Raw genomic sequence first — 26,503 nt, 5'->3', positions numbered from 1 at the left:
ACTCCGTCTGACACTTTGGCTGAATTAAATTATGTTTGTTGTGATTGGTCTCATGATCACCGGCTTTCAGCAGTGCTGTCGCTAAATACACCAGAATATTAAGGTTTTAGAAGTTTTCTTGTTAAATGATTAAAAGATATGTTTTGTTAACCGATCTACAGTTCAGCATTAATTGCTTTGATTTAAAAGCTTTGGTTGGAACATCGCCAGAGCAGGTACTTAAAAGTGCCAGGTACAAGGTATCACTAATGGAAAAGCAAAAAAAAAAGATCTGAGTCGAGCCGTGCCGAGCCATGCTTGTACAGATTTAAATGAATTTTAAATGATTTAAAATCAGTTTTGCTTGGGACCAGCGTGTTTACTTAACAGTGATGACTTTGCATCAGTGCCTCATAAAACCACCTTTTAAATTTGCATTATTTATTTTCATCATTCAATTTTTTTTTACACAGTCCACAAATGTGTGTTCATATAGCCATTGTATCATATTAGAGAGCCGCAACTGCACCAAAACCTGAACTATCCCTTTACCGTGATGCCGTGGATGTAGCTGCTACATGTGTGGACTTGTCTTCTGGTCAAACAGTGGGAAAACCGCAGCAATAAAAGATGATTAATTAAGCTGTTAAAGCGGAGATATGGGATCAGCAAAGGCAAAGATGAAGGAGCAGGAGGTGAAAGAGGAGGGGGAAAATAAAAGAGTGCATGTGACTTACATCTATGTAGTTGGCGTTGACATAATCAGAACTTGGGTCTGCGAGCAGAGAGTGCATTTTGACCCGGTGGCGGTCATCTGAAATGTAGAAAAAATACATTCAGGATGATTTTATATAACACAATATTTAAAAAAAAATTAATACATGTTAACATTCTACAGCTGAAACTACAGCGTGAGGAACATAATCATTGGACGATTACATCGATCAATACCCACATTTGAGGTCATAGATTCTTGCACTGTCGAAATGCATATTTTTTTCTTTACAACCAACAGTTAACCTGTACTCTTCATTGATTTTAATTAATCAAATCACATTCATTGGTTTTTCTGGAATTAACAAGCATTCAGCTCAGAGTAGCTCTGGATGACTCGCATAATAAGGGCAGTGGTCACGATAAATGGTTACCTACTTTATAATGTGTGCAATTAAAAAAGAAGCTGCAGCCTGAAATGAGTATCCACACCACGACTGGTGAGTACTGATGTACAGTATAGTTTAGACTGTTTATTGATATTATTTTATCTGCTTTATGCAGTATATTAATGCCATGATTACTGTGTATACTTTATTATCCCTGGACTGTCATATTATGTATATTATGTATACAAATAGGTAAAAACAAGGAATATCAAAATAGGACTACAATAACAATACTAATAAATATAAAACATAAAAGTATGAGACACACTTTTTTGTTATTGTCATATTCCAATTATTATATGTATGTTTTGACAGGTCTTTTTTAAGTAGACTTAGAAATGATCCTTACGTCATCCCTTTGAACATTTTGTTGTTTATCCGTCATTTTTGTTATATTTTGCCTCTGATATACTTTATCATGTTTGAATAAAATAAATTAATGTCTGCCAAGAAGGTCATGTTTTTGACGCCTTTGTCAAAAAGAGAGCCAGATTTTGATTCGTTTGGATTCGGTGGTGAGTTTAGTGACACTGTAGGAAGCTGAACAGCCATCGAGGACGTTTCAAATTTTTGGAAAGGAGAAAATAGTATTGGAACATTTCTAGACATCAACATCAATAGCAGCAATTTCTTTCTTATTATTTCCAATTTAACCAAGTAGACTCCGTGGACAGGTACTTACGGCTCAGTAAGCTGTCATTCCTCCCTTTGGTCTTGTCCTTCTTTTTTGTGACGTCCCAGCCATCAAAGAAACTCTGCGAAGCAAAGTCAGAGAGCACAAGAGAGTTCACTTAGAAAGAGAGACTTTATAAATAAAAAAGGGGGCGACGTGTCTTTGATGCATCTTGAAGCTCAGAGTTTGCTAATGCGACTCCAAAGCGTTACCCCGAGGTTGCCTGAGTAACAACATGGTGTTCGCATCTTGCCAAGTCATCAGCAGACATCTGCCACAGCACAGAGGAGGTGACTGAGGCGGAAAGATGACACGCGCCACTGAGAGATGACTGTGGCCTTGGGAAGTTGGGGGCGGCCAACTGCAGTCTTTCTCATTCCGGACACAGTGTGACTTAAGACGCTGTTGCTCTATAATACATCAGTGTAGTTCTGCTACATTTGCGACAGCTGTTTATGAAGCTCATCGACTAAATCTGCGGAGGTGAATCACTGAGTCTAGATCAATGCTGTGAACGGAGGACAAGCACAAGGAGAGGGACATATAAATGTGAGGTTTGCATGAGCCTGGCTTGAGTTATGACATAATGCTGCTGCATTGGCAGGGACATCCAGGCTCTCTCATCTGTGGCAGAGCAATCCCTCCTGTGAGATGGGCTGCAAATTGGGAACACCTGAGACCCAGGGGGAGCTGCAGGAAACAAGCCCATCAGAGGATTACACCTGCTACTGCATTCTATCCAGGTAATGTCTAGTTTAATCTTGTTTAACACACCTTTGACTGGCCCTCTGCCCTTGTATTCCCTGCAACAACAACAACACTCTGCTCACAAGAAGCTACTCCCATCATCAGCTAAATTAATCAAACTCTAAAAGCTCTAAGTGTTAGTATTTTCTCGTTAAAAGGCCATGAATAATTATGAATTAATCAACATTTCTTCTTCATGATCTATTCAGAGTTAAACCGACAAAACTCTTACTCAGACAAGTCTGATTGTCAGTGGATGACATCAGATGTACAGCAGTTGTTCCCAAAGTCTGGGTTGGGGCCAACATATAGGTCACGGGAGATGTTCTTTGTGTCCCCAACCTTTTAATTAACATCTATGTCAGGGGTACTCAATAGGTGGAGTCTGGTCCACGACATACGGACCGAGCCAAAAATCTAGATTTTTTTATTTGTCATAGTGATCCAAGCGAGATTTCATTGGCATGTGATTTTTGCCTGTGTTTCCGAATCCCGCATGTAGCTCGTGCTCAATCCTAATGTCCTATCAGTGGTGAATACAACATCACTACGACAACTCATTGTAGCTGCGAGCGCCTGGTCTGTGAGTGTTCGAGTCTGTCGGTCCGTTCAGGTCACACACACGTCATCATGTTAGCCTACAACAACGATTTTGCGGACAGTATTTGTTTCTTTGTTGTTGGATTACGGAAATAGTGAGTTTAAGACAGCGAGCACTGACAAATTTGTGCTGCCTGCGGGGAAATTGTGCATGGAGTGCATGAATGAAGTACCAATCGCTGTTGTTTGGGGGATCTCAAAAAGATGACATCATACAAAAAGTCAAATATCCCTCTCTGATTCCACTGCAGTAAGACAAACAGAAATCATTGCTGATGATTTATTGAACCAAATGAAATCTGCTGTTAAAAAGGCTAAATGCATTTCATTGGGTTTGGATGAATCCACAGACAACACTGTTAATGCTCAACTTCTGGAGTTTGTCAGATTTTTTGATGAAAAGAAGGGGGAATTCTTCAAAGATGTCATTTGGCCTCACAACCCTTCATGGCATTTACACGTATGACCAAGTATGACTGGGAGAGAGTTAGTGTCCCGCTTAAAGGTTCATCACTCTGACCTCATAGCATACCACTCATCTCATTCATCAGATGGTTTTCGTGTGCCAGCCTTGGAAAGGAGTATTCAGAAGTCATGACAACAGGAACAATTCAATTTTTGGAGGGCATCATCTTCTCTGCAGCGTCGCTTGCTACGTTCATTCCTCTCAGATGTTAATGCAGAATTTGAAGATTTGCTTCTGCACAATAATATCAGGTGGCTCAGTAAAGGCAAAGTGCTGGAGTGTTTTTATATTGGGGAAAGAACTAGAAATGTTTCTGTTGAATCAGAAGAGCAAAACCAAAAGCAAAACCATTTGTGGAGTTTCTGCAAAACAATGAAAACATGGACATTGCTGCATTTCTATCAGACATCACTTGCTACCTCAATTATCTGAATTTGAAGCTCCAGGGCAAAAATAACACAGTGTGTAACCTCATATGAGCTATCCATGCTTTTCAAAGGAAACTATTCAAAAGTGATATACAGGAGGACGACCTGCTTCACTGCCCAAAACTGAAAAGTCAAGCTTCAGGAACACAGCATCACAAATATGTGGAATTCCTGGACAAATTGATTGAAAAATTTGAAACCCAGTTTGGAGATTTCCCTCTGGGAGGTCTTGCAGTGTATTGAAAATTCGTTCCTGGTGAAATATTTGACAGCATTTGCAAATGAAGCCCTGAAGGTCTTCCCATGGGCAAGTGCTGCTTCTCTTCAATCAGAGCTGATTGAGCTTCAGGAAAACATTGCACAGCAGGAATCTCTCTGTGACCCTGCCACCTTTTGGACGATGATGGCCCTTGCAGCAGGTGTCCCTAATGGTGCTAAAGGAGCTAACGCAGATAACTGGTAAATGATGGTTGCACTCCGGTGCCGTGGCACAAAAAACTGCGTTACCTTAGAGACTAATTTTAACAAAATGGAGTCAGGTAAACATGACGTCACGCACATCTTTTTCCAGTCAGTCGTCATGGAAATCCGTCATGCGCTAACGTTGAGGCTGTTAAATTGCCCAGCACTAATCATTTCATTTCAAGGCCGGTCAATTTTATGTATATAGCCAAACACCACAAACACAACTGGTCTTGAAAGGCTTTACAGTCTGTACAGCAATTGAGATCCACTATATTACCATTAGAAATGATTTGTTGACTAATTTAACATGATGTGAGGTTACAGATAAAGCTAAATTATGCATACGTTTTATTTCTTCTGAGGACTGATAGTTTAGTAGAAAGTTTAATAGAAAGTTTAGGGAAACAATGATGTAGAGGAGGTTGATCAACTGTGCCAGATAAATATAATATATTTATCTATATGAATGTTTTGTGCGAAATTTATGGTACGTTATGGGACCTTAAAAAAGGTTATAACTTTTAAATAGAATCAAATGTCTGTTACATTAAAACCAATGTCAGATGAAATGACACAATGCTGATAAAGCTGATCAATTCCACACAACTCTCTCTGTGTTTCTCAGCACAGTGTGGTCGGAGGTTTTATTTTATGCCAAGGCAGAAGGAGGCAATGGCAAGACTGCACAGTAAATAAAGAAGCATGTATCCTGCCAGACAGGATTAATGAAAGAATAGATAGTTGACGAAGGACACGACATATAAATAATGTTACATCAGACCAAACAGAGGCAGAATAATAGCTTGAAGTGAGGACTAAACTTTCAGAAGACAACACAGTAAGGAAGGGATTTCATAGAGGATGACAAACACTGTCACTGTCTTCCACATTCAACATGCCCTACCCACACTAAGGGTCTGACTCCCTCATAACCATGACTTGCAACATGTCTGATCAATGGCAGCAGCACAACCCTGTGGGAAATAAGGGTTATGAAGTCTGACAGCAGTGTGCAAACTGATCCCCCTTCATCTTATTTATTTCTCCAGGCGATGGGGCAGTCAGACTGAGGAGTTAAAAAAGCGACAACTATACTGATTTTGGAGGACATTACACCACTGGCTGACATGCTCGTATTAAAGTAAAAAGATGGCTGAAAGAAGTCACTTTGAAAAGCAGGAGTCCATTCATCTCCAGGAAGTTCAGTGGATCAGCATGATCTCAGTAACACAGCACTTCAACAGTTTTAGCATGAATATTTAATTTGCCATGAAAGCTTTTTTTAAAGTTGAGCATGGAAACAGGTCCTGTTTTCTTTCCACTGTTCCTTCCTGAAGTTTGGAGTTGAGTCCATCTCACACTGCTCAGGAGGTAAAAGTGAACACAAGGATCATTAGTTTGCGTTTGATAGTTGCAGACAGTGACTGTCGCTGTCACTGTGACTGTTTTCGAGTAGATCTAAAATGGAGATTACAGCTTCTGAAACTTCAAAATGTTCCAACAGGAATTCAGAAACGTAAAAGACAACACAATTCTGTGGAGTAAAGCAAAAACACTACAAAGAGATGCTATTTCTGACAGCAAGACTGAGATGTGTCACCTCTCTCCTTCCTGCTGTATCATCACTGTATACATTATCAAGTCGACTGTGAATGAATGGCAGCAGACACTTCAAAGTGAGAGTAGTCGATGAGCAGACTATCAAGTCAACTTAGTTGTAAGTCCGAAGTCACTGTTTGCACAACTTGCGCAGAGCAGCTCACACACAAAGTCACAGACACACACACATAAAGGGAGTCACAGACGAGTTGTGGACGTCCATTCTCCAAACACAATGCAAGAAAAAAAAAACATTTCAGGTCCTAAAGCACCGTCTCCATGTTGACAGTCCCTTAATCATTGATGTAATTATTTGGCAATTTTTCCACCAGACATTTTGGCCGGTGACATTTTTTTTCGCCAGCCAAATTTACATGACAACAGTCAAAAAACAGCATATTCTGGCTAATGAAAACCCTGACTTGAAGGAGTGTGATTTTCATTGTGATCAAAAGTCGCCAATAACACCAGAACAAGTTCTGACTGCGTGCAAGCACCACAGAGAGACCTGGCTCCAGTTTGGCCAATAGGAACGCTCTCACTAGCTGACCAATCACAGAGTAGTCAGACATGAAATGGAAGGACTAGAAGGTTTTTGACCATAAAAACAAGTAATTGTTCAAAAGTAGACTTCCATAACTCACATATATGTGTCATAGGACCACTCTATGGGACCTTTAACTGATTCAGTTACACTGAAAACAAATGCTTTACAAGTCACTCGTCACTCGTTTGTATGTGTGTGTGTGTGTGTGTGAGAGTCGTGCCGAGGAGAGCCGGGACCATAGTGGGCCATTAGTGTATACATATACTGTATGTATAATCATATGTCATATTCCAAGGTATTTCACTGTCAGAATGTGATTAGGGATATGATTATTTTTCATCACTTTCATCTTTGAATTCATTACATTCAATAAGTTCATGTTTCACAGTTTCAGGTGTTTTCCTACTAGGTTCAAGTGTATGACTGAGTCTTGTGGTCAGTGTCAGCTCTATTACATCACTTTCTAATAAACACTGCTAACATTGTAGTTCTAATATGTCTGATTTTCTTTATATTCTTAATATTCCTTCATGTTTTTAATACATTTTACATTGTGTTTTGAAATTTAAAATTGAAAGTATCCCCATTATGGCACAAATAAAAGGTTATTATATTATGACATTTCTTAACTCAGAACTTTAACTTGACTTTAACCAGTTGTTTGAACATTTGGCAAGCAACATTCCCCATCCTTTTAAGTCTCTGGCCCCAACCAATACAAACAACCCAACATGAGAAGCTCCTCTCTTACCTCATATTCTTGTTTGAAACCGTAGCCCTCTGCTGTCTTCATCTGGTTGATGTGCTGTAGGAGGTCAGCCACCCTCACAGCGGGATGGAGCTGACCCGTGTGGTACGGCGAGCTCTTTCTCCGACAGTGACGGTGAGGTGAGCCTCCCAGTAAGCTGCTGGACTCATTGATGGAGCTGCGCTGTTCATCTGGGGGGACACGAACACAAACACAGTTCAAGTCATGCTGCCAACCCTGGGTCGTCTGTAACACAGTCTCTGGTCTGTTTTGTCATTGAAGTAAACCCATGCGATGAAAACCAGTCAGCATTTTCACTGGGGCGTGATGGTTGACTAACAATGCAGAATATTCAAACAGGCAGAGAAGACACTTACATGAGCAGAACCTGGTTGGATACATGCACCATGCAAAATACAGGGGGGTCTGGGGGGGTTAGACCCCCCTGATTAACACTCGAGACCCCCTGAAAGCCTCAAAGGCAAAATTTGGGGGGGTCTAAACTTGGGCTGGACGATTAATTGAATTTTATAATCAAAGAAAACTGATTAATGCGCCGCATGGCGCGGCGTGTATGTAAATTCCAATTCTCGAAAAACACCTTGAATGCACCCGTGCTACGTGCAGCTGCAGCAAGTGTGTGACGTGTGCTGAAAACAATTATTTTTCAAATTTTTTTTTCATATATTTTTCTTTGAAATTTTATTTAAAGTTGAGTTTTGGTGGTTCAATAAATACTCAAGTTTTGAAATCAATGAATAATCGTGTCTATTAATCATGATTTCAATATCAGTCAAAAATAATTGTGACTAAGATTTTTGCCATAATCGTCTAGCCCTAATTTAAACATGTTACAGTGTAATTGAAAAAAAGATCTTTTTAATTTCAGTTTTACATATACAATCTACATACATAATACACTTTGCATGCTTTCTTATCCTTTATAACCAGACAAAATGTAATTTTGTATTTTTAATGAATTGCTTTCCAAATGGCACAGTGGAAAAGGCCCACACAAGCCCACATCTGACAGGGAAAATAGCCAATACTGCAGCGTGGCACCTGGGGTGGTGAAACAGTATTGCGCAACAAATGGGAGATGGGACCCCCCGATTATTAATGGGTATTTCGCACACTGGATACATGCCTGACAATAAACATGGCTGAAGGTCAGGAGGGAGCATAGACCTTGTCACTAGCTGATCTGCAGCATGTGCAAAGTCTGACTAATTCCTGTTTCTGCTAACAGTTGAAGAATGACTAATGAAACTAAAATTGAACTTGTCTCTTTTGTTTATTATTACAACTACTAAAAAACTGATAAAGTAAAAATGTGTATTTATTTTATGAGAACAATTATAACATTATTATAAAAATCCCTGGCTCTGCTGTAAGTATCTTCCACGGGAAGGAGTCCCACTTCGCTCATGTACAGAAAAGAAGGGAACTTCATCTCACTTTTCTCAAGAGGTGAATGTGTTCATTGCTGTCTTACTTCGAGTGTTGCAGCTGTGGGGATCCATGAAGGAGTGGGCCATCCTCTCGTCCTGCTGAAGAGTACTCTGCTCCGTCATGCTGCAGTCCAAAGAGCTCAGTTTGCGACTCTTCTCCTGCCTGTAGGACATGGCTGCCTTGTTTATGGCCACCTTCTTCCTACTGTAGAGGTGCAGTAACAGAGAGATAGGATAGAGACAGAGGGGGGAGGGGTAATAAAAGGAAATCAGAAAAGGGGCAGGAACAGAAAGAAAAACGGCAAAGAGATAAGACAGGCAGGGGGAAGGAGGAGGACAGGTGAGCAGAAGAGAAATTGGACTCAAAAGACTGAAAGTGGATGAAGAGGGGAAGTGAGATAGGTGTGGGTGGTTCAGCAAAAGGAGGGAGACAAAAAGGAAATGGGGGGGGGGGTCTCTATTTTGGTGGATAGGCTGGAGATTCCCAATTAACTAATCCTGGTATACTACAAAGGGCAAGCAAGGGTAAGGTGGCATTAAGGGGGGTAAGGGTGGAGGATGGAGAAAGTAGTAACTTACGGGTAGTAAGGGTAAGAATAGAAGTCCCTTCTGATTAGCATGAAGGAGGAGGAAAGGAGAAAGAGACAGAGAGTGAGGAGAAAAAAAAGAGGTGAATATGGGTTGTCAAGATGTGCTTCAGAGAGATAAATGAAGTGTTTTGGATTGTTCTTGGCAAGAATGTGTGGACAAAGCATCAAAGTTTGTTCCACAAATTCAACAAAAAACATCTCTTGACCAAGTCGATGTGGAAAGTTTGATAGAAACAAAAATAAATAAATAAAAATCTCAGGTTGCAGACTTAAAGAGGCAAATGCACTCTGTAGCCTGCTGTCAAAAAGCATAACAGGCATGGTCGTGTCACAGGACTTAAGAAAAGAGTCACCTCATAAAATCTGCACCTGCTTAAGAACATGTTTGAGTCTTTAATTTGCCATTTGATGGCCTTTTCCCACTGCAAACTGCAAACGCTCCTGCACCAAAGTCCATGGAGATAATCAGTGATTTTAGCTTGCAAGCACACACACGTGGTGCTGCCTTGTTTGATATGCTTATGTCACTGAACCAAGATCTGAAACAAGGATTTCAAACAGCAGGTGTATATTTAATCAGTCAGTATGTGTACATAATGTTAGAAAAAAACCCTGGAACTAAACACACTCAGATAATGTTGCTGGGAGTTGAAAGTATATATCCAAATGCAAACAAACTGGCAAAGATGCACAGGTTCCCCAATTCCCACCCCAGAAATAAGAATAAGTTATTTAACAGAGCAAGACAACAGCAATAATAAAATGAAGAAAACCAGGCCCGTGCATTTTGAAAAGGAGATTGAATTGACAATGTGTCAGCTCACAGAAAGACACCAGCTAAAGTTGTTATGGTCTGTGGCGTAAAAAGGTAACACAAACTTGTACGGACAAGGGGAAAGGGGGCATATCACCACCTAATATAACTAAAGTTGGACAAACTTAGTTCTCAGGGTTTTCAGGCTAGATCCCAGCACTGGTGGCGTGCCAACATGTCGGCCATGTCGAGCACAGTTAACCTTGACTATTTAAACAACCACAAATGTGTAATAACTATATTATTGTATATATACTATCTCTAAAAAATAATTAATGGACATAGAGTCTAACTTGCCACATGCAGGGTGACATTATTTTGTGACTAAATATAAACACATTTGCTCCTGTTCCCCCTCCCATACGACTGTCTGGCTCCTACAGTGCCTCCTAGATTGGTCCACTGAATCTTATCAGTCACTGCCTTCTTCCAGACATGCCCATTCATTCTCCCCTCTATTCTGTGTGCAAAGACATTCCTCTGGGAGGAGAAGTTCCTCCTTCAAAAAAAAAAAAAAAACGGAGGAAAAAGCAAAAACAACCTTCCTAACCAATTACCAGCCCATCCACTGGCACCTCACAGCTGCTTGCCTCATGTAATTGAGTGGGCAATGGAATAACATGCCCCTTGATGAAATATTTCACACTCAGACGAGTGCCCGGCAAGCAAGGGAAGAATACAGTGCAGGTGCGACCAACGACAGAGGTAATTTGCGGGTGGAGAGCAGCCAGCAATTCCAGCGTGGGTGGGCTGCATTTGAATGTGCTCAGCTGACACACAGACCTTGAAATTAAAAGATGAGATGACACAGAAAAGCTTGGCTGAGGCAGCGGTGGGAGAGTTTGGGATTAATGCTCCACTATCCCACTAACTGATTGTAATTCACTTGCCAAATGCATTCCTCAATAGACCCTGGCTGCCAAGAGGGATGGAGATAAATTTACTCCTCTGACTAGAGACACACAGGAACAATGAAGCTGTCTCACCTGCAAGCAGACATAACATCATCTTCACAGCCACTCACCCCTTCTTGACAATGATGACGATGGCTCCCAGAAGCAGAATGAGAACCACCAGACCGCCGGCACAGGCCCCGAGGATCAGACCCATGTCCTCTGCATGCTGGGACACCTCCAGAGCCCGCTTTAAGTCCTTACAGGCAGCTGTCGAAAAATCAGGAGATTAATCTCTTATAATTGCAATTGTTATAACCAAGATGCTAAGTATTATAATTGGATAACAGTAAATCAGTATTGGACCCATTATATAAATATAAACAAATCAAAGTTTTGCCAAGACAATTGGCAGCCTGTTCCAGTCTTAATACTCTGCTTTGGACTTAATTGTGCAATTGTTTTTTTTGACCAGCAATAACAAATGTAACAAACAGAGCTTCAGCAGTTAAACAGAGTTCAAGCAAACAACTGAATATAAAGTACTGTGCAAGAGTTCTAAGCAGGAGGGGGAAAAAAAATTGAATTTAGAAAATGATCATCATTTTCATATGTAGGTTGAGACACAGCCATTAGCTGTAGGAGGCTTAAACCTGGGTGAGTTACAGCCAGACTCTGCTACTAAGGTGAGGTTGTGGAAGACAGTTTCGTGTCACATACACCATGGCAAGACTGAGTACAGCAACAGGATCTACAAGCTCTCGCTGAAGCAAAGATATCAAAGCAGACTGGGGTTTCAAGATGTGCTGTTCAAGCTCTTTTAAAGAAGCACAAGGAAATAGGATAACGTTGATGACCGTAGATGCAGTGATTGGCCAAGGAAAAAGGACACATCATGCTTAACGGAAGATGTCCAGCAGTGCCATCAGCTCAGAACTGGCCAAAACCTGTGAGACCGAGGTTCAGCCATCTACTGTCTGGAGAAATCTGGCCGGAAGTGGTCTTAATGGAAGAAATGCATAGCTCTGACATGGAAACGGGGCCAACAACTCAACTATGCACACAAATGGAGCAAAAAAAAAAAAAAAGCAGTACAATAATGACCGTCTGCAGGCAACAGTGAAGCATGGCAGAGGTTCCTTGCAAGTTTGGGGCTGCATTTCTGCAAATGGAGTTGGGGTTTTGGTCAGGATTAATGGTGTCCATAATGAGGAGAAATACAAGCAATCAATCTATCAGGCAATACCATCAGGGAGGCATCTGATTGGCCTTAAATGTATTCTGCAGCAGGACAATGACAATGAGTTTTTCTTCTGTTCTTCTGTTAGAATTTTTGATTTTGTAAATTGATATAAATAAACAAACATTCTTACTTTACAGACGTTTTCTCCATACCTGCTCTACACTTGTGCACAGTAGGCTATATGTTATTTGTCTCCCCTAGTGGAGTGCGCCTGCAAAAGTCACGTTTTCCACTGAACTGTTACAGATCTAATGTCTGGTGACACAGCAGCGCTGCTCCCTGCTCCCTGTTGAATTCTCCTGCCTGTTTCAAGTGGAAATCAAACTCATCTTGCTGGATGTAGAGAGCAAGAACTGTGAACATTGCACTTCACTTCAATGTTCACAGTTTAATGTCATTTCATTGCTACATGTGTGATAATGTGTGTAAATTGACACAGGGAGCAAATAAATGACTATTTTAACATTGACCGTCAATCTGTTTTATGTTGAAGACTTTGTTGTACTACAATGACAAAAAGGCCAGCATGACCCTTGGTATCAGAGGTGAGCAGAGCAGTGTCACTCATGGCTAACTATGTAAGAACATATTGTGCCTTTTATTTCTTATTCTGTACATCACTTTGGTCCAATGTGGTTGTTTTAAAGCTCCCATAGAACAGAAGTACCAATTAACGCTGTTTTTTTGGTGTGTATCTGCGCCATTACCTCGTTTATGAGGCCCTGATGGTTCGAAACAAACAGTTCAGGCACTGCTGAGAACGCTGTGTTGTATTGTAATCTCGGGCTCAGCGAGATCTCTGAAAAAACCTGTTCTGGTTACGTAAACAGCGGTTCTCCTGAACAGCAGATCGTCCTGCTCCTGGCACTAGCCCGGGCACATCCGGTTGCGTACATTGAACCGCAGAAGAAGAAGAACGTCCCTTGTGGAGGTGTTTCACGAGCGACAGTGTCTTCTGACTCTGGGTCTGACTCCGGGTCAAAGTCATAAAAGGGACTGCGGCGGGGAGTCGTTAAGAAGCTATTTTCGAACATTGTTAAAACAATATTTTGATAATGAGTAGCAGTGCATCCATCGTTCCAGAGGGGGGAGCTGCGCTTCTGAGAGCGGGTGTGTTCAATATGTCACTTCCAGGTATTGCCCAATCACAAGACAGTTGGGAAAGCTCTCATTGGCTAGCCAATCTCAAGACACTCTGTCTTCTGGGGGTGAGATTTCAGTCTAAAACAGTGTGACTGACGAGAGCTTCAGTGAGGAGAGATTTCTATCGGCTCATTTACAAAACAGGAGGTTTTTGACCATAAAAACAAGTTAATGTATGTAAGTAGATCTACATAACTAACATATATGTGCCATAGGACCACTCTATGGGAGCTTTAAGTGCTTTAAAAAAAATAAGTTGGATTGGATTGATCTGTCTTGTGCACTGTCCATTGCTTTGGATGGTTGAACCCAGGTATTTAAACTCTTCCACTTTTTCTACCACTATTCCTTGAATCTTCACCGTACCACCTGTCTCACTGTCGTTCACACACAGGTATTCTGTCTTGCTAGTGCTAAACTTCATTCCTCTTCTCTCCAGTGCAGAACCCACCTGTCCCGTACTCTCATGACAGATTACAAAATCATCTGCAAACAATATAGTCCACAGAGACTCCTGCCTGGCCTCATCAGTCAACATATCCATCACTGTTGCAAACAAGGGGCTCAGAGCTGATCCCTGATGTAATCCCACCTTCACCTTGAGCCCATCTGTCACTCCCCCTGCACACCTCACCACTGTCTTACTGTCTTCATACATGTCCTGCACCACCCGCACATACTTCTCTGCCACTCCCAACTTCCTCACACAATACCCACAGCTCTTCTCTTGGCAACTGATCCTAAAGCCTGTCCCACATTATAGGATATTCGAATCTGACTTGATATTAAAAAAAACATGAGACACAACAAACTTTGTAATCGATTTTCAATGTTTTACTCCTGAGCAGACAGAACCACACACTTAATATTTAATCAAAAGATTTCAGGGAGGAGATTCCAGGGATTTGGGATCCTACAGCGCTCACTCGCGTGATTTAACGTGACTTCAGAATATAACAGAAGTTATATTCAGTTATATAACAGTGTCTGTTCTTCTGTTCTGAAGAACATACACTGAGGCAGACTGTTGGCATCCTCAGTTAATATCTGTTTTGTGTGTGCGCGATGTTTTGTGCTGAGAAACATAAAAACACAAAAGAGACAGAATCAACTTGTTATCATTCTAAAAACAAGTATGCAACATCGGTTTCCCGGTCAACTCGCTCTCATTTGTTATTGTGGGGTTGTGCTCATGACCCCAATCACTGTGCAGTCGTAAATATCAAACGTGTTTAATACTTTGATTTGATTTGAATCCGGGGAAGAGTCAGCCTAAAATCAGAAGGCACCCATGAATGTCAGACTTAAGCTTTCTCTAGATCCACAAACTCCTGTCCTTCTCTACACTTCTCCATCAACACACATCACGAGTCGTACTCTTTCTTGGCATGAACCCATACTGCTCTCTAATTTTAAATATAGTTCTGCACATCACGTTTTGTACTTTGACTTTTTGTATTTCTGTGTCTTATTCTTGTTTTCTCTGCCTTCATACCACTGACACTGGAAGCTTTGCACAAGAATTCCAATGTGCCCAGACTGCCTGTCCATGCACAAACGGCTAATAAACATGTTGAACCTTGAAACTTGAAAGCAGTGACAGGTACAGGTGTTTTATTGTTCGGGGGTCTGCCCTAGAATCAGAGAATTTTGGCAATATGTACAACAAATTATCACAAGAACTTTCTTCAAAAATACAAAAAAAAATAGCAAAATGATTAATTCTCGGCCTGTTCCTCGATTGAGCTCAGTGACACCAATGAAAGGATGATTGTTTTCTCTCTTCTCCAACTGAAGCATAACATGTCTAAAAAACACCCACACAAGTTTTGTATCTACGAAACCATTTCTCAGGGTTTTCCCCTCGGGAAATGTTATATCAAAGGAAAGTTAGATATGCTTTATAAATTACGGGGGTTAGTCATTATAAGAATTGCAATGTATAAAAATTAACTTTAACGATACTGTTACAGTATGGTTATAGCATGGCAACTATATACATATATATATATTTATATATATATATACATATATGTGATTTCCACTTAAGTAATAAAAAGGGAATAGATTGGTCATAATATCATATTATTATCAGGTAATCGCTTGGTATTTAGAATCATTATAGGTCATATATATAATAATCATGTTATAGCATTCCTGTCTTACACATTTTCTTTCTCACATTTTGTTAAAAGATTTTTTACTTTTACTTTGCTATAGATACCATAATATTAATTTAGGATTGTGTTACCATAATATACCATCTTCTATTAAACATGATTACCATATAACAATAATGCTACAATAGTGTGGAGTAGAATGTTACCTTTGTAGAAAGTAGAACATATGATAATAATCTAAAGCTTTTACAAACTGTAATCTGCTATGGCTGTGATGTGTATGAACTCAACTTTGTTCTATTGTTATATAAATGCAATTTAGATATATATCAATTCACATAATTCCTAAAAATCTTCTTTCGTTATGTTGTCTGTCCTTTTGTGACATATCTGTATTTTTTTTTTTTTTTTTTAATTCAGTATTAATTGGGTGGCAGCCCACGTCCTATTGGAAGGTGAACTTGGTTTGTAACTGGAGGGTTGTGGGTTTGAGTCTCGACAGGTCCAGGGCAGGGCTACCCCAGAGCCAGGTGCCCAATCCCCATTTCTCCCCATTGTTTGGATTAATTGAACATTCTAGATCAGGGGTCACCAACGTGGTGCCCGCGGGCACCTGGTAGCCCGCAGGCAGCCAATAAGGTGCCCGCGGGCTCACTTCACTTCACTTCACTTGCATGTATCCATATGATTACTCAGTAAAATATCATTGATATTGTTTATAAAAACTGATAATTGTTAGGAGTAAGTACTGGAATGACTGTGTATGCAATTGAATGCATGATATTAATAATTTAAATGATAAAAAAAAAAAAAAATGGTGCGTAATATGTGAATATGGTAGCCCTTAATATTATTCTTTACCCTTAAGGTAGCTCTCGGTCTCAAAAGGGTTGGTGACCCCTGTTCTAGATTAACCTCAGCCACATGAGGGCCACATCCAGTGTGCCGGGTTCAAAGCCCAGATAAATGGTAGGGTTGCATAAGGTAGAGAATCTGGTGTAAAAAAGAGAAGTCTCTGCCATATCAAAAATGGAATCTGAAAAAAATGTGTGACTGTTTGGGTAGATGAATGACTTGATGTGTACAAGACACAAAAATATAGCCTGACGAGCCAGACCCACATCAAGATGTAGGGTCTGGGAACTCTCCATAGGCAGGGCTCAATCGGAGGGGTGGGATAAACGCTCGTCTTTCAAATTCCCTCTCCACGCAATAGGATAGCGCTACAACCAATCAGAGCAACGGAAATGAGGTGTGGGAGTGCTCTGTGTTTATGTGCTGTTGTGAAGTTTGGTGAAGACATGCCGTAATCAAATGTTGTAATGGAGACATCTTTCAAAGACAGAAGAAAAAAGAAACTGTTGCCGAGAGATTACAACATGTTGGAGTGGCGTTAGGTGACACACTGGCAAAGTCGAAACGACTTTGTCAGCGGTGTCTCACTGTTTTGTCGAGACTAGAGCATGACTAGCCGGTGTACTGGAAATGGGTGGAGGACGAAAAGGACGTGGAAGCCTCCGCAGCAGAAGGCCGTGCAGATAAAAGAGACCGTGAGTGATATTTCCTGTTCTTTTCTCAAAGAAAAGTTCAACTTCAAATCGTCCAGAGTTGCGCTCAAAGCCGACTCGAAAGAAACTTTTTCGCCAGCGGCAGCCATCTTCCTTGTTTTCGAGTAGCAGAATGCGGAATTCAGTCGCTACTTATGGTCGTCATAACGTTAAGCCTGCCTACCGCGATGTGATTGGGCCGTCCGTTTCTCGATTTCTCAGCTCCTAAGCTCAATGGAGCGTAGCTAGACTGCCCCGCCAGCCAAATTACATTTGCTGCCGGTAGGGGCGTCTAGATTTCTAGGCTAACAAAAATACCAATAAATGTCTAATAATCTACACAGAGTCTTACCATGTTAATTTGGATCATTAGCAGCATCTCAAAACGGCGCCCCTGCGAATCCATGCAGACAACGAATATGCTACTTTGAGAAAAAAGATGATGTCATATTCCCACCTCTTGTGTTGACGTTCACTGTCTCTATCTTCAGTGTTGATGTCATCATCATACTCTTGGTAGTGTTGCTAACTACTAACAAAACTCAGCCTAAAAAGACACTTGATATCTACGAGAAGGAGTTTTTGTCTCTCTGTATCGGCTACGATGCTGTTTCTGTACAGCATTGTCAGTGACATCAGCTTCTGAGGAGACTTGGCCTACCAAAAACTCAGAAATCTCTCCCTCTCTATGAATCATCTCCTGGCACCCTATTGTGTTTTATCCAAAGGTGAAACATTACTATTAAGCACGAGTGAAGGATGAATGGAGAGAAGGATTATTGTTGCACGACTGGCAGCCTGCTCTTCATTAATAATCCATCACACTGATGAGAAAACAAATGAGGTGGCGAGTGAAAGAAAATACAGAAAAATAAAGGCATGTTTTGGTCTCCATGATGTTTGGCAGCACATCTGACTTGGACAGAATCTCTGTATTTAAACACAGCAAAGACATTACATAAGGGAGTTTATGCTTTTTATCGCTGACTGAAAAGAGAGCGGGTGAAGAAAAGGCTCATAGTGAGGCAGAATGCTCACTTTGGCTTGATAAGCTGTGCAATGGTGGTGACAATACTGTAGTCCTGGCAGACAGGAGGCTGACAGACATGCCGTAATCACACAAATCTACTGGGTGAGTCATTCTGGTTTCTGGGCTGTATTTGGACACATTATCTATCACTGTAAATGTTATTGCACTAAAAATAATCCAGCAGTGGACACACACAGGGAAATCCACAGGAGCTGCATATTTCATCATAATTCAACTTTTCCCGTCATGGCAGGAAAATTGCATTATTTTAGCGGGGGGAAAAATAACCTACAGTAATGGAGTTTTTCCATACAGTTGCAGCACTACTTGGCTCAGCTCAACACTACCCAGGCACGTTGTTTTCCAGTTTTAGCATCGGCTCAGCTCGCCTATGACCTCCCTAGAGCAGGTACCAAAAAAAGCACCAGGTTTCAGGTCCTATCATTAATGGAAAGCGGCATAAATAGACACAGACTGAGGCCTGGAAACCAGAGCAATCGACATGCCCTCTCCTCTCACACTCGATACTGACACAGCCAATCACAAACATGTTTAATTAATGGGGCAGGTTTGATGTTTTAGAACACTATACTCACAACCAACACAAAATTGTATTTTTCCAGCCTTGATAACTTTTTATTTTATGAAGAAGTATGTCCGTTCACAATCTTGTACCTCCTCCCCTTAGAGAATGTCTACTCTACCCTAGCAGTACTGGAATAATGAGGGCATCCTCTCGGGGTGATTGGGTACCTAAGTTTGATCAGTTAGCATTCACATTTCAATTAAGGAGGAAGTGGGATTCCATTCCCCCTCACATTAGAGCCATAGTTGTCAAACTGTGGCTTCGTGTACCACCAGTAGTAACTGAGCTTCCTCTGAGAAATACTGTTCTACTCTATATTTACTGTATACTGTATATATTACTGTATCTAGTGTATGTAATACTGTATATAACAGGGTATGTGAACAGAGTGAAGCTGAGTAATTGTGACCAGGGTGTGTTGAAAATGCCACAAATAAAAATAAAAATATACAATAGATTGAATAATAATAATTAGAGTCACGTTATCTCTCGCTTCATCTTCATCTAATTTCACTATACCAGTGTGTGAACTATGTGAGAAAGAGGATGAGAGCGAGCAAATTATCTGTTTTGCTCATCTGTGAAACGTCTGACTTTGCTCGTACTATTTTGGTATTTCTAGGCTTTATAAGTTGTTATTGAACTGTTCACACCTGGCATTAAAAATGTGTCCTCAATGAATCAACTGTGAAAGATTGAGATCTAATTTGGCTTACTTGAAATACACACTGATGTCATGTCCATTCATGAGAGCAGAATTATGTTTTTAACTAGTGATAAGCAGATATGATACTGGTTAAAATCACTGGATCGGATATCGGACGGCTAAAAATTTAAAATCTGATAAAATCCAAAAATTGCATTTTTAGGGCATGAATGACTTCAAATCTTTTCACATATCTGTCAATAAAGTAAAAGTCGATTGGACAAGTATTTGGTTGCCGTCATTACATTGACACAGTGGAGCAGCACAGCTGTACAATGAGTTCTCTGTAACATAAACAGTCAATATGGATGCAGCGTGCACACAGAGAGAGAGACGGGAAAAAAACACAAGTCGTCGACTTGCGCCTCTGACGTCGAAATTGCAATTACAGTGAAATTGCAGCGAGTCAGAGGATGTCAACTAAGAGAACAGTCTCTATAATGCGTCCTGAGGACATGAAACATTTATGCAGCTCAGCAAAAGTGGACGCATTTGTTCTCAAACCACCTCCAAATGTGTTTTTTTCGATCAAATCTGATGACACAATCAGGACAGACTGGGAGTAACCGGGGTGAACAAAGACAGAACTGCCAACTATTTGTTTTTGCTCTGAGAATGATGCTGTTTCAGCTAACTACAGAATCTCAGAAAAAAAGGGAACAGATCCCCTGGTGGCCTCCTTTATACCTGTGATCGGATTGCAATCGTGTAAGCGCATGACCCCTTTAAGTACAGGAGTAAATACACCCGAGGACTGATTGTTATCTGATCTGCCAAACCACTTTGGGAAGTAGTCAGAAACACATTGTGACCACACTGAACAGAAGTGTAAATGCAAAGAGTCAGTGTGTCTCCGCTCCACCCACAATAACTATGTGAGTGGAAATACGTGACTTAAGGGGGATGACTGTGATCAGATCGTGATCAGATCTTGATGTGGACACCGGAGACGCATGTAAATAACACATGTAAAACATACATACACCTGTGTTATTTCTGTTTGTGAGGATAAAATGATTGTATTGAAGACAGATGTTAACAGCAAGTCTGAATGAGGTCTCAGTCTCACAGTGGGTCAGTGTTAGCGCTTGAGCTACTGTCAATAAAACTAAAGCCTTTATTGTTTGCCATTTCCTTTTATTAGCTTGACACATCCAACATAAAACTTCAAATAAAAGCCAGCCAGCAGGAACAGATAAAGTCTGTCACAGTCCCTTTACTACTACTGCTACTGCTACTACTACTTTTATTAGAACATTACAAACACCTAAATGGAAACACAGAAAATTCAAAAAATACTTGAAATGTCCCATTTAAGTTTTTTTATGTTTGAGGGCGGGGGAAAGGTTGTCATATCAACAACAGGTAAATGTGAATGAATGGAATGAGGATGTAAAGAAATCATTTATCTAAAATGTCCCTTCTGCTTTCACATTTCACTGTAATGGAAAAACCACAACGTTCCTCCATTTAGTGACACAAGCAAACATTACAACGAAATATGCCTGAAGCAGCAAATAAATGCCACAATATATATCAACAACCGCTGATGCTCTTGCTGATGCTGATGACATCATCAAGTTGCACGTTGTTTTTGTTCTGTGGTTGTCTGTGGTTATCATGGTAAACTAATAACTAATATTCACTGTGGAAACACAGATACATGTGCAGTGTCTCAATATTTAACAATCTGGTTGAATTTGATGGACATTTTAAAACAATCCAGGCTAGTGTCAAGACAACTTGCTGAAGTTCAAACCAAGCATCAGAATGAGGAGAATTGGTGATTTACGTGACTTTGGCATGATTGGTGGTCCAAGTCAGAGGTCGGACCAAGTCACTGTTTGGCAAGTCCCAAGTAAGTCCCAAGTCTCAGCAGTCAAGTCCAAGTCAAGTCCCAAGTATTTTTGAGTCCTGAACAAGTCATCATGTACACTCACAGACTAACGATCATTTCAACATATCAATCTAATGTACAGTATTTTTTTATAAATACAGATTAAAATGAGTGCTGTCAAGTGATTAAAAAAAACCTGTGATTTAATTTATTTACCTCAATTTGAGGTATTTTCATTTAAATTCATTATGACATTATTGTGGCAGATTAAAAGATTGATAGCAAAAAAAAGTGATTTATTATTTTGACAAAGCCATGTACATTCTGCTGTTATTGTCAAACTCTAAATAATTAGAAAATACAAATAAAAATCAGGTCCATATAATGTGCTGTAAGTAAAAACAGTAAGCAGTAAGAATTTCTGAGAAATACAACACTGAACGGCACACAATCGATGTACATATCTGTGTTGATAGAATAATATTTGAAACAAAACTAACTTCGCATCGCATGAATTTTTGAGGGACTACTTTCTCAGCACCAGTGGAATCAGTTAAGGTTAATCACTTTAAGGTCACAATTCCATTTGATTCTTAATCCTATTTTTCCTCTCTTTTAGCGGAGATGGATCTGTCATTTTTAGACAGAAGAGAAGTCATATAGAGTAATGTAGCTCTGTGTTGCTCTGAAGATGCAGCAATCTGTTGTTAAGGCCACTAAATCTGCACTGACGTCCAATAACATGATCATACATGGAAGGAAATACATTTGCAGTAAGATGTGACCTGCTTGGCATGTCGTAGCGTGGTTCCTGTGTCTGATGCTACAAACACACCTTTTGTGTTAGTTATCGATTTAGCGCGAGTTGAATTTTTGGGAAGTTTCTCATAACGTAGTTCGCACACCATGGTTTTCTGGTCAACAAAGCAGATGTTGTGATTTAGCTTTTTAAGAATATTATAAATATAAATATTGCATTTTGCTGTAATGTCACATTACAACCGGCCAGACACCACTATAACTAAGCAGTACCACCATTTTATTAATGTTATTGATCAAATATTATATTTTACTGTATCTTCACAATTATACAATCTATCACAGTGATTTAGCTGTATTTTCCACTGTAAATATAGTTTTTACTGTAACTTCACAGCTGTGACACACTGTGTTCAAAGTTTGTCTGAAGAAAGGTTAGTTTCCTGTAATAGTCACAGCTATAGTAAAAGCAGGACACCAATGTCTCCAATGTGTCCTCTGGGCCTGTCTACAATAACCATATATGCTCAACTACAGCAAAAATATTTTTTTCAAAAATAAAAATAGCTGCAACCCACCTTCCATAATCTACTTATGTGACATCATGCCCGCAGACAGTAAAGCAGGATTCTTTGATGCCATCACACTTCAGATAAGAAGGAGTTCAGAGAGGAATCCAATTTAACTGCCACCTTTCTAGAGAGCACGGAAAACTTCAGGCATAATTCAGAGGGGAGGACGAGGGGGATGACTCCATTTCACCCTCTGCCTGTTTCCTGCTCCCCTATTGTTTGAATTGAGAGGCTTATATCTGTGTCTGTCTCTCAAGCAAACACTCCTGGCCTCTTCCTCTCCCAGGGAGGCAGGAGGGAAAAAATTGAAGAAAAGTAATGCTGCCGCATTGTGGATTTCAAAGCCATGTTGTTGGGTTTTTTGTTGTTGTTTTTTTCAAAAATGTCAACGTGAATGTTTCCAGAGACAGAGTGAGAACACAGATTTCATGTCTGCCTTGACCTTTTCTCCAGAGTCTGTGACGAGGAGAGACTGGCACAGAGCCGTCCTCACCTACATCAGCACACAGTCCATGTCAAAGCCCTTAAGCAGCAGCCTGATCCAGAATATGTGTGCCGGAGTCTCTGATATGATGCAGCATATACCACATACAGCACAAGCATCTAGAATCACAGAGAGAAACCTGAAAAATCCCAGTTCTATTCCACATGACTTCATGACGTCTCAGCAAACATGTACTGTAACACCAAAGTAATAGTACTGTGATCTAAGCTCTAATGTAGACTAGCGGAGACGAGAATCAAACGCACAACCTTCAAGTTATACTGTACTGTGTCATATTTAGCCGTAGACTACGCTGTAGATCAATGTTAGTGACTGGTATCGCTAATAACTGCGAGCCAGAGATATGGTTGCTTTTCCGACTCCAAAAAATGGAATGTGATAATATTGAAGAACTCAGACCTGGGGGTGACTTCAGCCCCAGGTCTGAGTTCCATTCTAAATGGAATGCAGCAAAGTACATATTCGATACTAAGACTGATGAGTAAACAGTATTGTTACTCAACTGTAGTTTCTCACTATGTCATAAACCAACTGGGCCTCCGTCTCTTGACATCGCTGCTGCTGTTTTCGGGGGAATTCCAGGATGCCAGCTTCTTATGGACCACTTCTTATTTCCATGCTCTGATTATACTGTGTAATGACACCCTTTTTTTCTAGCAGCCTAATTGCTGATACATGGGGATACAAACTTTTGTCAGACAGTGCTTGACAAATCAGTCCACAGGGTAAAGAGATGGGAAGACAAGTGTTGGACGTGTCCCTGGTGTAGCACTATTATCTTATCTGCTTATTGTCATATTAGGATTCACTATAACATTGAACGGTCTGTGTCAGTGCAAACCTGAATGTCTGCACTTTGTTGCTCCACCTGCTGGGACTCTGGGAGTCTTAACCAGTCTCACTGGATGCTTTTATGATAATTCTGAATAACTTGGGGCAGAAACATCTGTCAGTAGTTGTTTTAATGATTCACTTCGTTTGATTGTGAATTCTGATGATAGTTTATGATTCAGACAATTGTATGAATGACTATGAATGAATGGTTATTCATTAACACAAGTGTTTGCTTGGTGTTATACATTAATTTACTACCTTAAATTATTAGGCACAATGTTTATATTATTGACAGCTACTATTGTTTCTAATAATCATAATTATTGTCCCAATTATTTAATATCGTTATGATTTGTATAATTGTTTTCATGTGTTTCTTACTGAAGAATCAAAATGTCTAGGTTCTTAATTTTAAATGTAAGAATTTTTCCTTTATATTTTACTACACTGGAGTGCATTTGGATTTCTAATTATAAACTGCCACTTATGGGATCTTGACTAAACTATTCTGTGAATATGTCAAATACTTTATACATATTTGTTATATTTTAGGATTCTGTTGTTTGCCAACAACCTGGATAAAAGTGCTGCTGCTGCTGTTGCTGTGTGTCTTGGCCAGGACCCTCTTGTAGTCTCAAGTCTCAATACGATTTTTAATGAAGGTCGTATCAATTAAAGGATAGAGTTTAGCTCAGTTCTGTAAAATAATATGTTACAGAATAAGAAAGAAGTGTACTTTTATCTGAAAGGAGGACTTTAAACTGAGGAGGAATGATGCGTTCCTTAACTAGCAAGTCTGTTGGCAAAACTGGTCAATAACAATGCTCTACATGGTATTTTGCACACACAAACTGTGTAGCAACATGTCTAGGGATTATGTCTATGGTCATTTGAGTTTCTGAAGTTCAAGGCTTCTGATATTGTCTCTGGATCAGGAATGGATTGATACTGTAATGCAACACTTGTAGTGCATCAATGTAGATGGTGTTTATATTATATGAATAGCAATTTGCCTCAAACTAAAACTGAATAATTGAATGCTTTCAACATTAAAATCTGTGCTGTATAAGCTCAAAGCTCTGACTGATGTAGAGAGTGTTAGCTCAGTCAGTCTCAGGCTCAGGTTGTGTGGTATCAAGAGAACAGTGAGTAATATTGTTCAACACTTTGATTCTGCATGTATGTGTTTTAATTAACCAGTGTGGTTCAGTGTGAAGAAGCCACTACAGCACCATGGTAACTCAGTAAAGTAAATGTGTTTCATCAGTTACCCTGACATTTTCAAACTGCACTTCCTGGATCTTTTTAAATCACATCTTCCATGGTAAATGACAGCTGAATTAACATGAAGAATTATTTATTCTTAATTCTTAATTAATTCGATATTTACATCTAGGAGTGAGGGGGAAAACACAACTCTTTAAAACAATTATGTAATGCATGCAGAAAAAATAATTCAATAAATAATTAACTGGTTGCTGGTTCAAATCCGGAGACAGGTCAAGGGCTGATCAGGGCCCCTGAGCATGGCACCCACAACTACACCTGTTTGGTCAAATTCACTGTCACTAATTGGTGTGTGTGTGTGTGCAAATAAAAACTAATTATAATGTCATGGAACAGTCTTACAGTTAAATATGTGTTAATCAATGCAGCAAATATAGTTTAAATTCATGAATATGCTTCCGTCAGATGTCACTGGAGAAACAGCTGGAGGACAGCTATAGTCTGAAGTCACAGCCAACAATTAGAATTTTCTCAGTAATTCTCTGCAGACGAAAAAGCAGTCAATAGTGTTCACCGTCTCTCTCTCACTCTCTCTTTCAGAACAGTGCCACTCTCTGATCTGTAAGTATGTGTCCACTGGTTCAGTGATTTCCACACTTCCACGTTTCATTGTCCATGAAACCAGCCACTCAATGCATTCTGGTAGTGAATCATTGCGTTTTGAGATAAGGGGTTGGCTGCTGCTCATATGCATGAAGTTGAAGTCCAGGCTTCTTTATGCAAATCAGAATCATCCAATTCAACTCATGAAACTAGAGAGTCTCCATCTTAACTACTGTTTAAATCACAGTATAAGTTTCTTTTCTTTTTCAAAACCCTACCTTTGTTGTCCTTTGGTCATTACCAATTGTACAAAAGTGCTGGTTTCACTTTGTCTCTCTAACTTTTACTGCATCAACAACTTGCATTTGCCATTAAGCTATAAAGCCCTGAAAACTGCACTTTCAAAAGAATAACACCTCTCTGTGTGCTGTAAAATTATACAACAATCAATAAGGTAGATTAAAAAACAGTTCAGGGAGAGGAAGACCAGATGAAACCTTCGAAGATGGCCTGGTTTAAGGTCATTTCACTTATTGATGAGACACAAAACAACCTGGAGGAGTGGAAAAACAGAAGGTGTTACCTTTGCGAGCGATCCGAATGCAGTTGATTCTTGTTTCCTGTGAGC

At 40.0% G+C, this 26,503-nt stretch overlaps 1 protein-coding gene across 1 annotated transcript in view; it reads right to left on the bottom strand.

Annotated features, from left to right (window-relative positions):
- LOC310936319 (receptor-type tyrosine-protein phosphatase U-like) overlaps positions 1 to 26,503 on the bottom strand; it is a 311,175-nt gene that overhangs the window by 49,157 nt on the left and 235,515 nt on the right. Inside the window, exons 13-19 of the mRNA XM_083900361.1 lie at positions 26,459 to 26,495; positions 11,295 to 11,433; positions 9,446 to 9,475; positions 8,911 to 9,071; positions 7,419 to 7,606; positions 1,825 to 1,897; positions 717 to 793 (exon numbers count right to left, since the gene is read on the bottom strand). Coding sequence (XP_083756487.1) covers positions 717 to 793; positions 1,825 to 1,897; positions 7,419 to 7,606; positions 8,911 to 9,071; positions 9,446 to 9,475; positions 11,295 to 11,433; positions 26,459 to 26,495 — 705 coding nt within the window. The remainder of the gene's footprint in view (positions 1 to 716; positions 794 to 1,824; positions 1,898 to 7,418; positions 7,607 to 8,910; positions 9,072 to 9,445; positions 9,476 to 11,294; positions 11,434 to 26,458; positions 26,496 to 26,503) is intronic.

The sequence above is a fragment of the Microchirus variegatus genome (assembly GCF_963457635.1).
Source record: "Microchirus variegatus genome assembly, chromosome: 13".
Taxonomy (NCBI): domain Eukaryota; kingdom Metazoa; phylum Chordata; class Actinopteri; order Pleuronectiformes; family Soleidae; genus Microchirus; species Microchirus variegatus.
The sequence above is the reverse complement of the archived record's forward strand: the minus strand, read 5'-3'. Positions and strand labels throughout refer to the sequence as shown.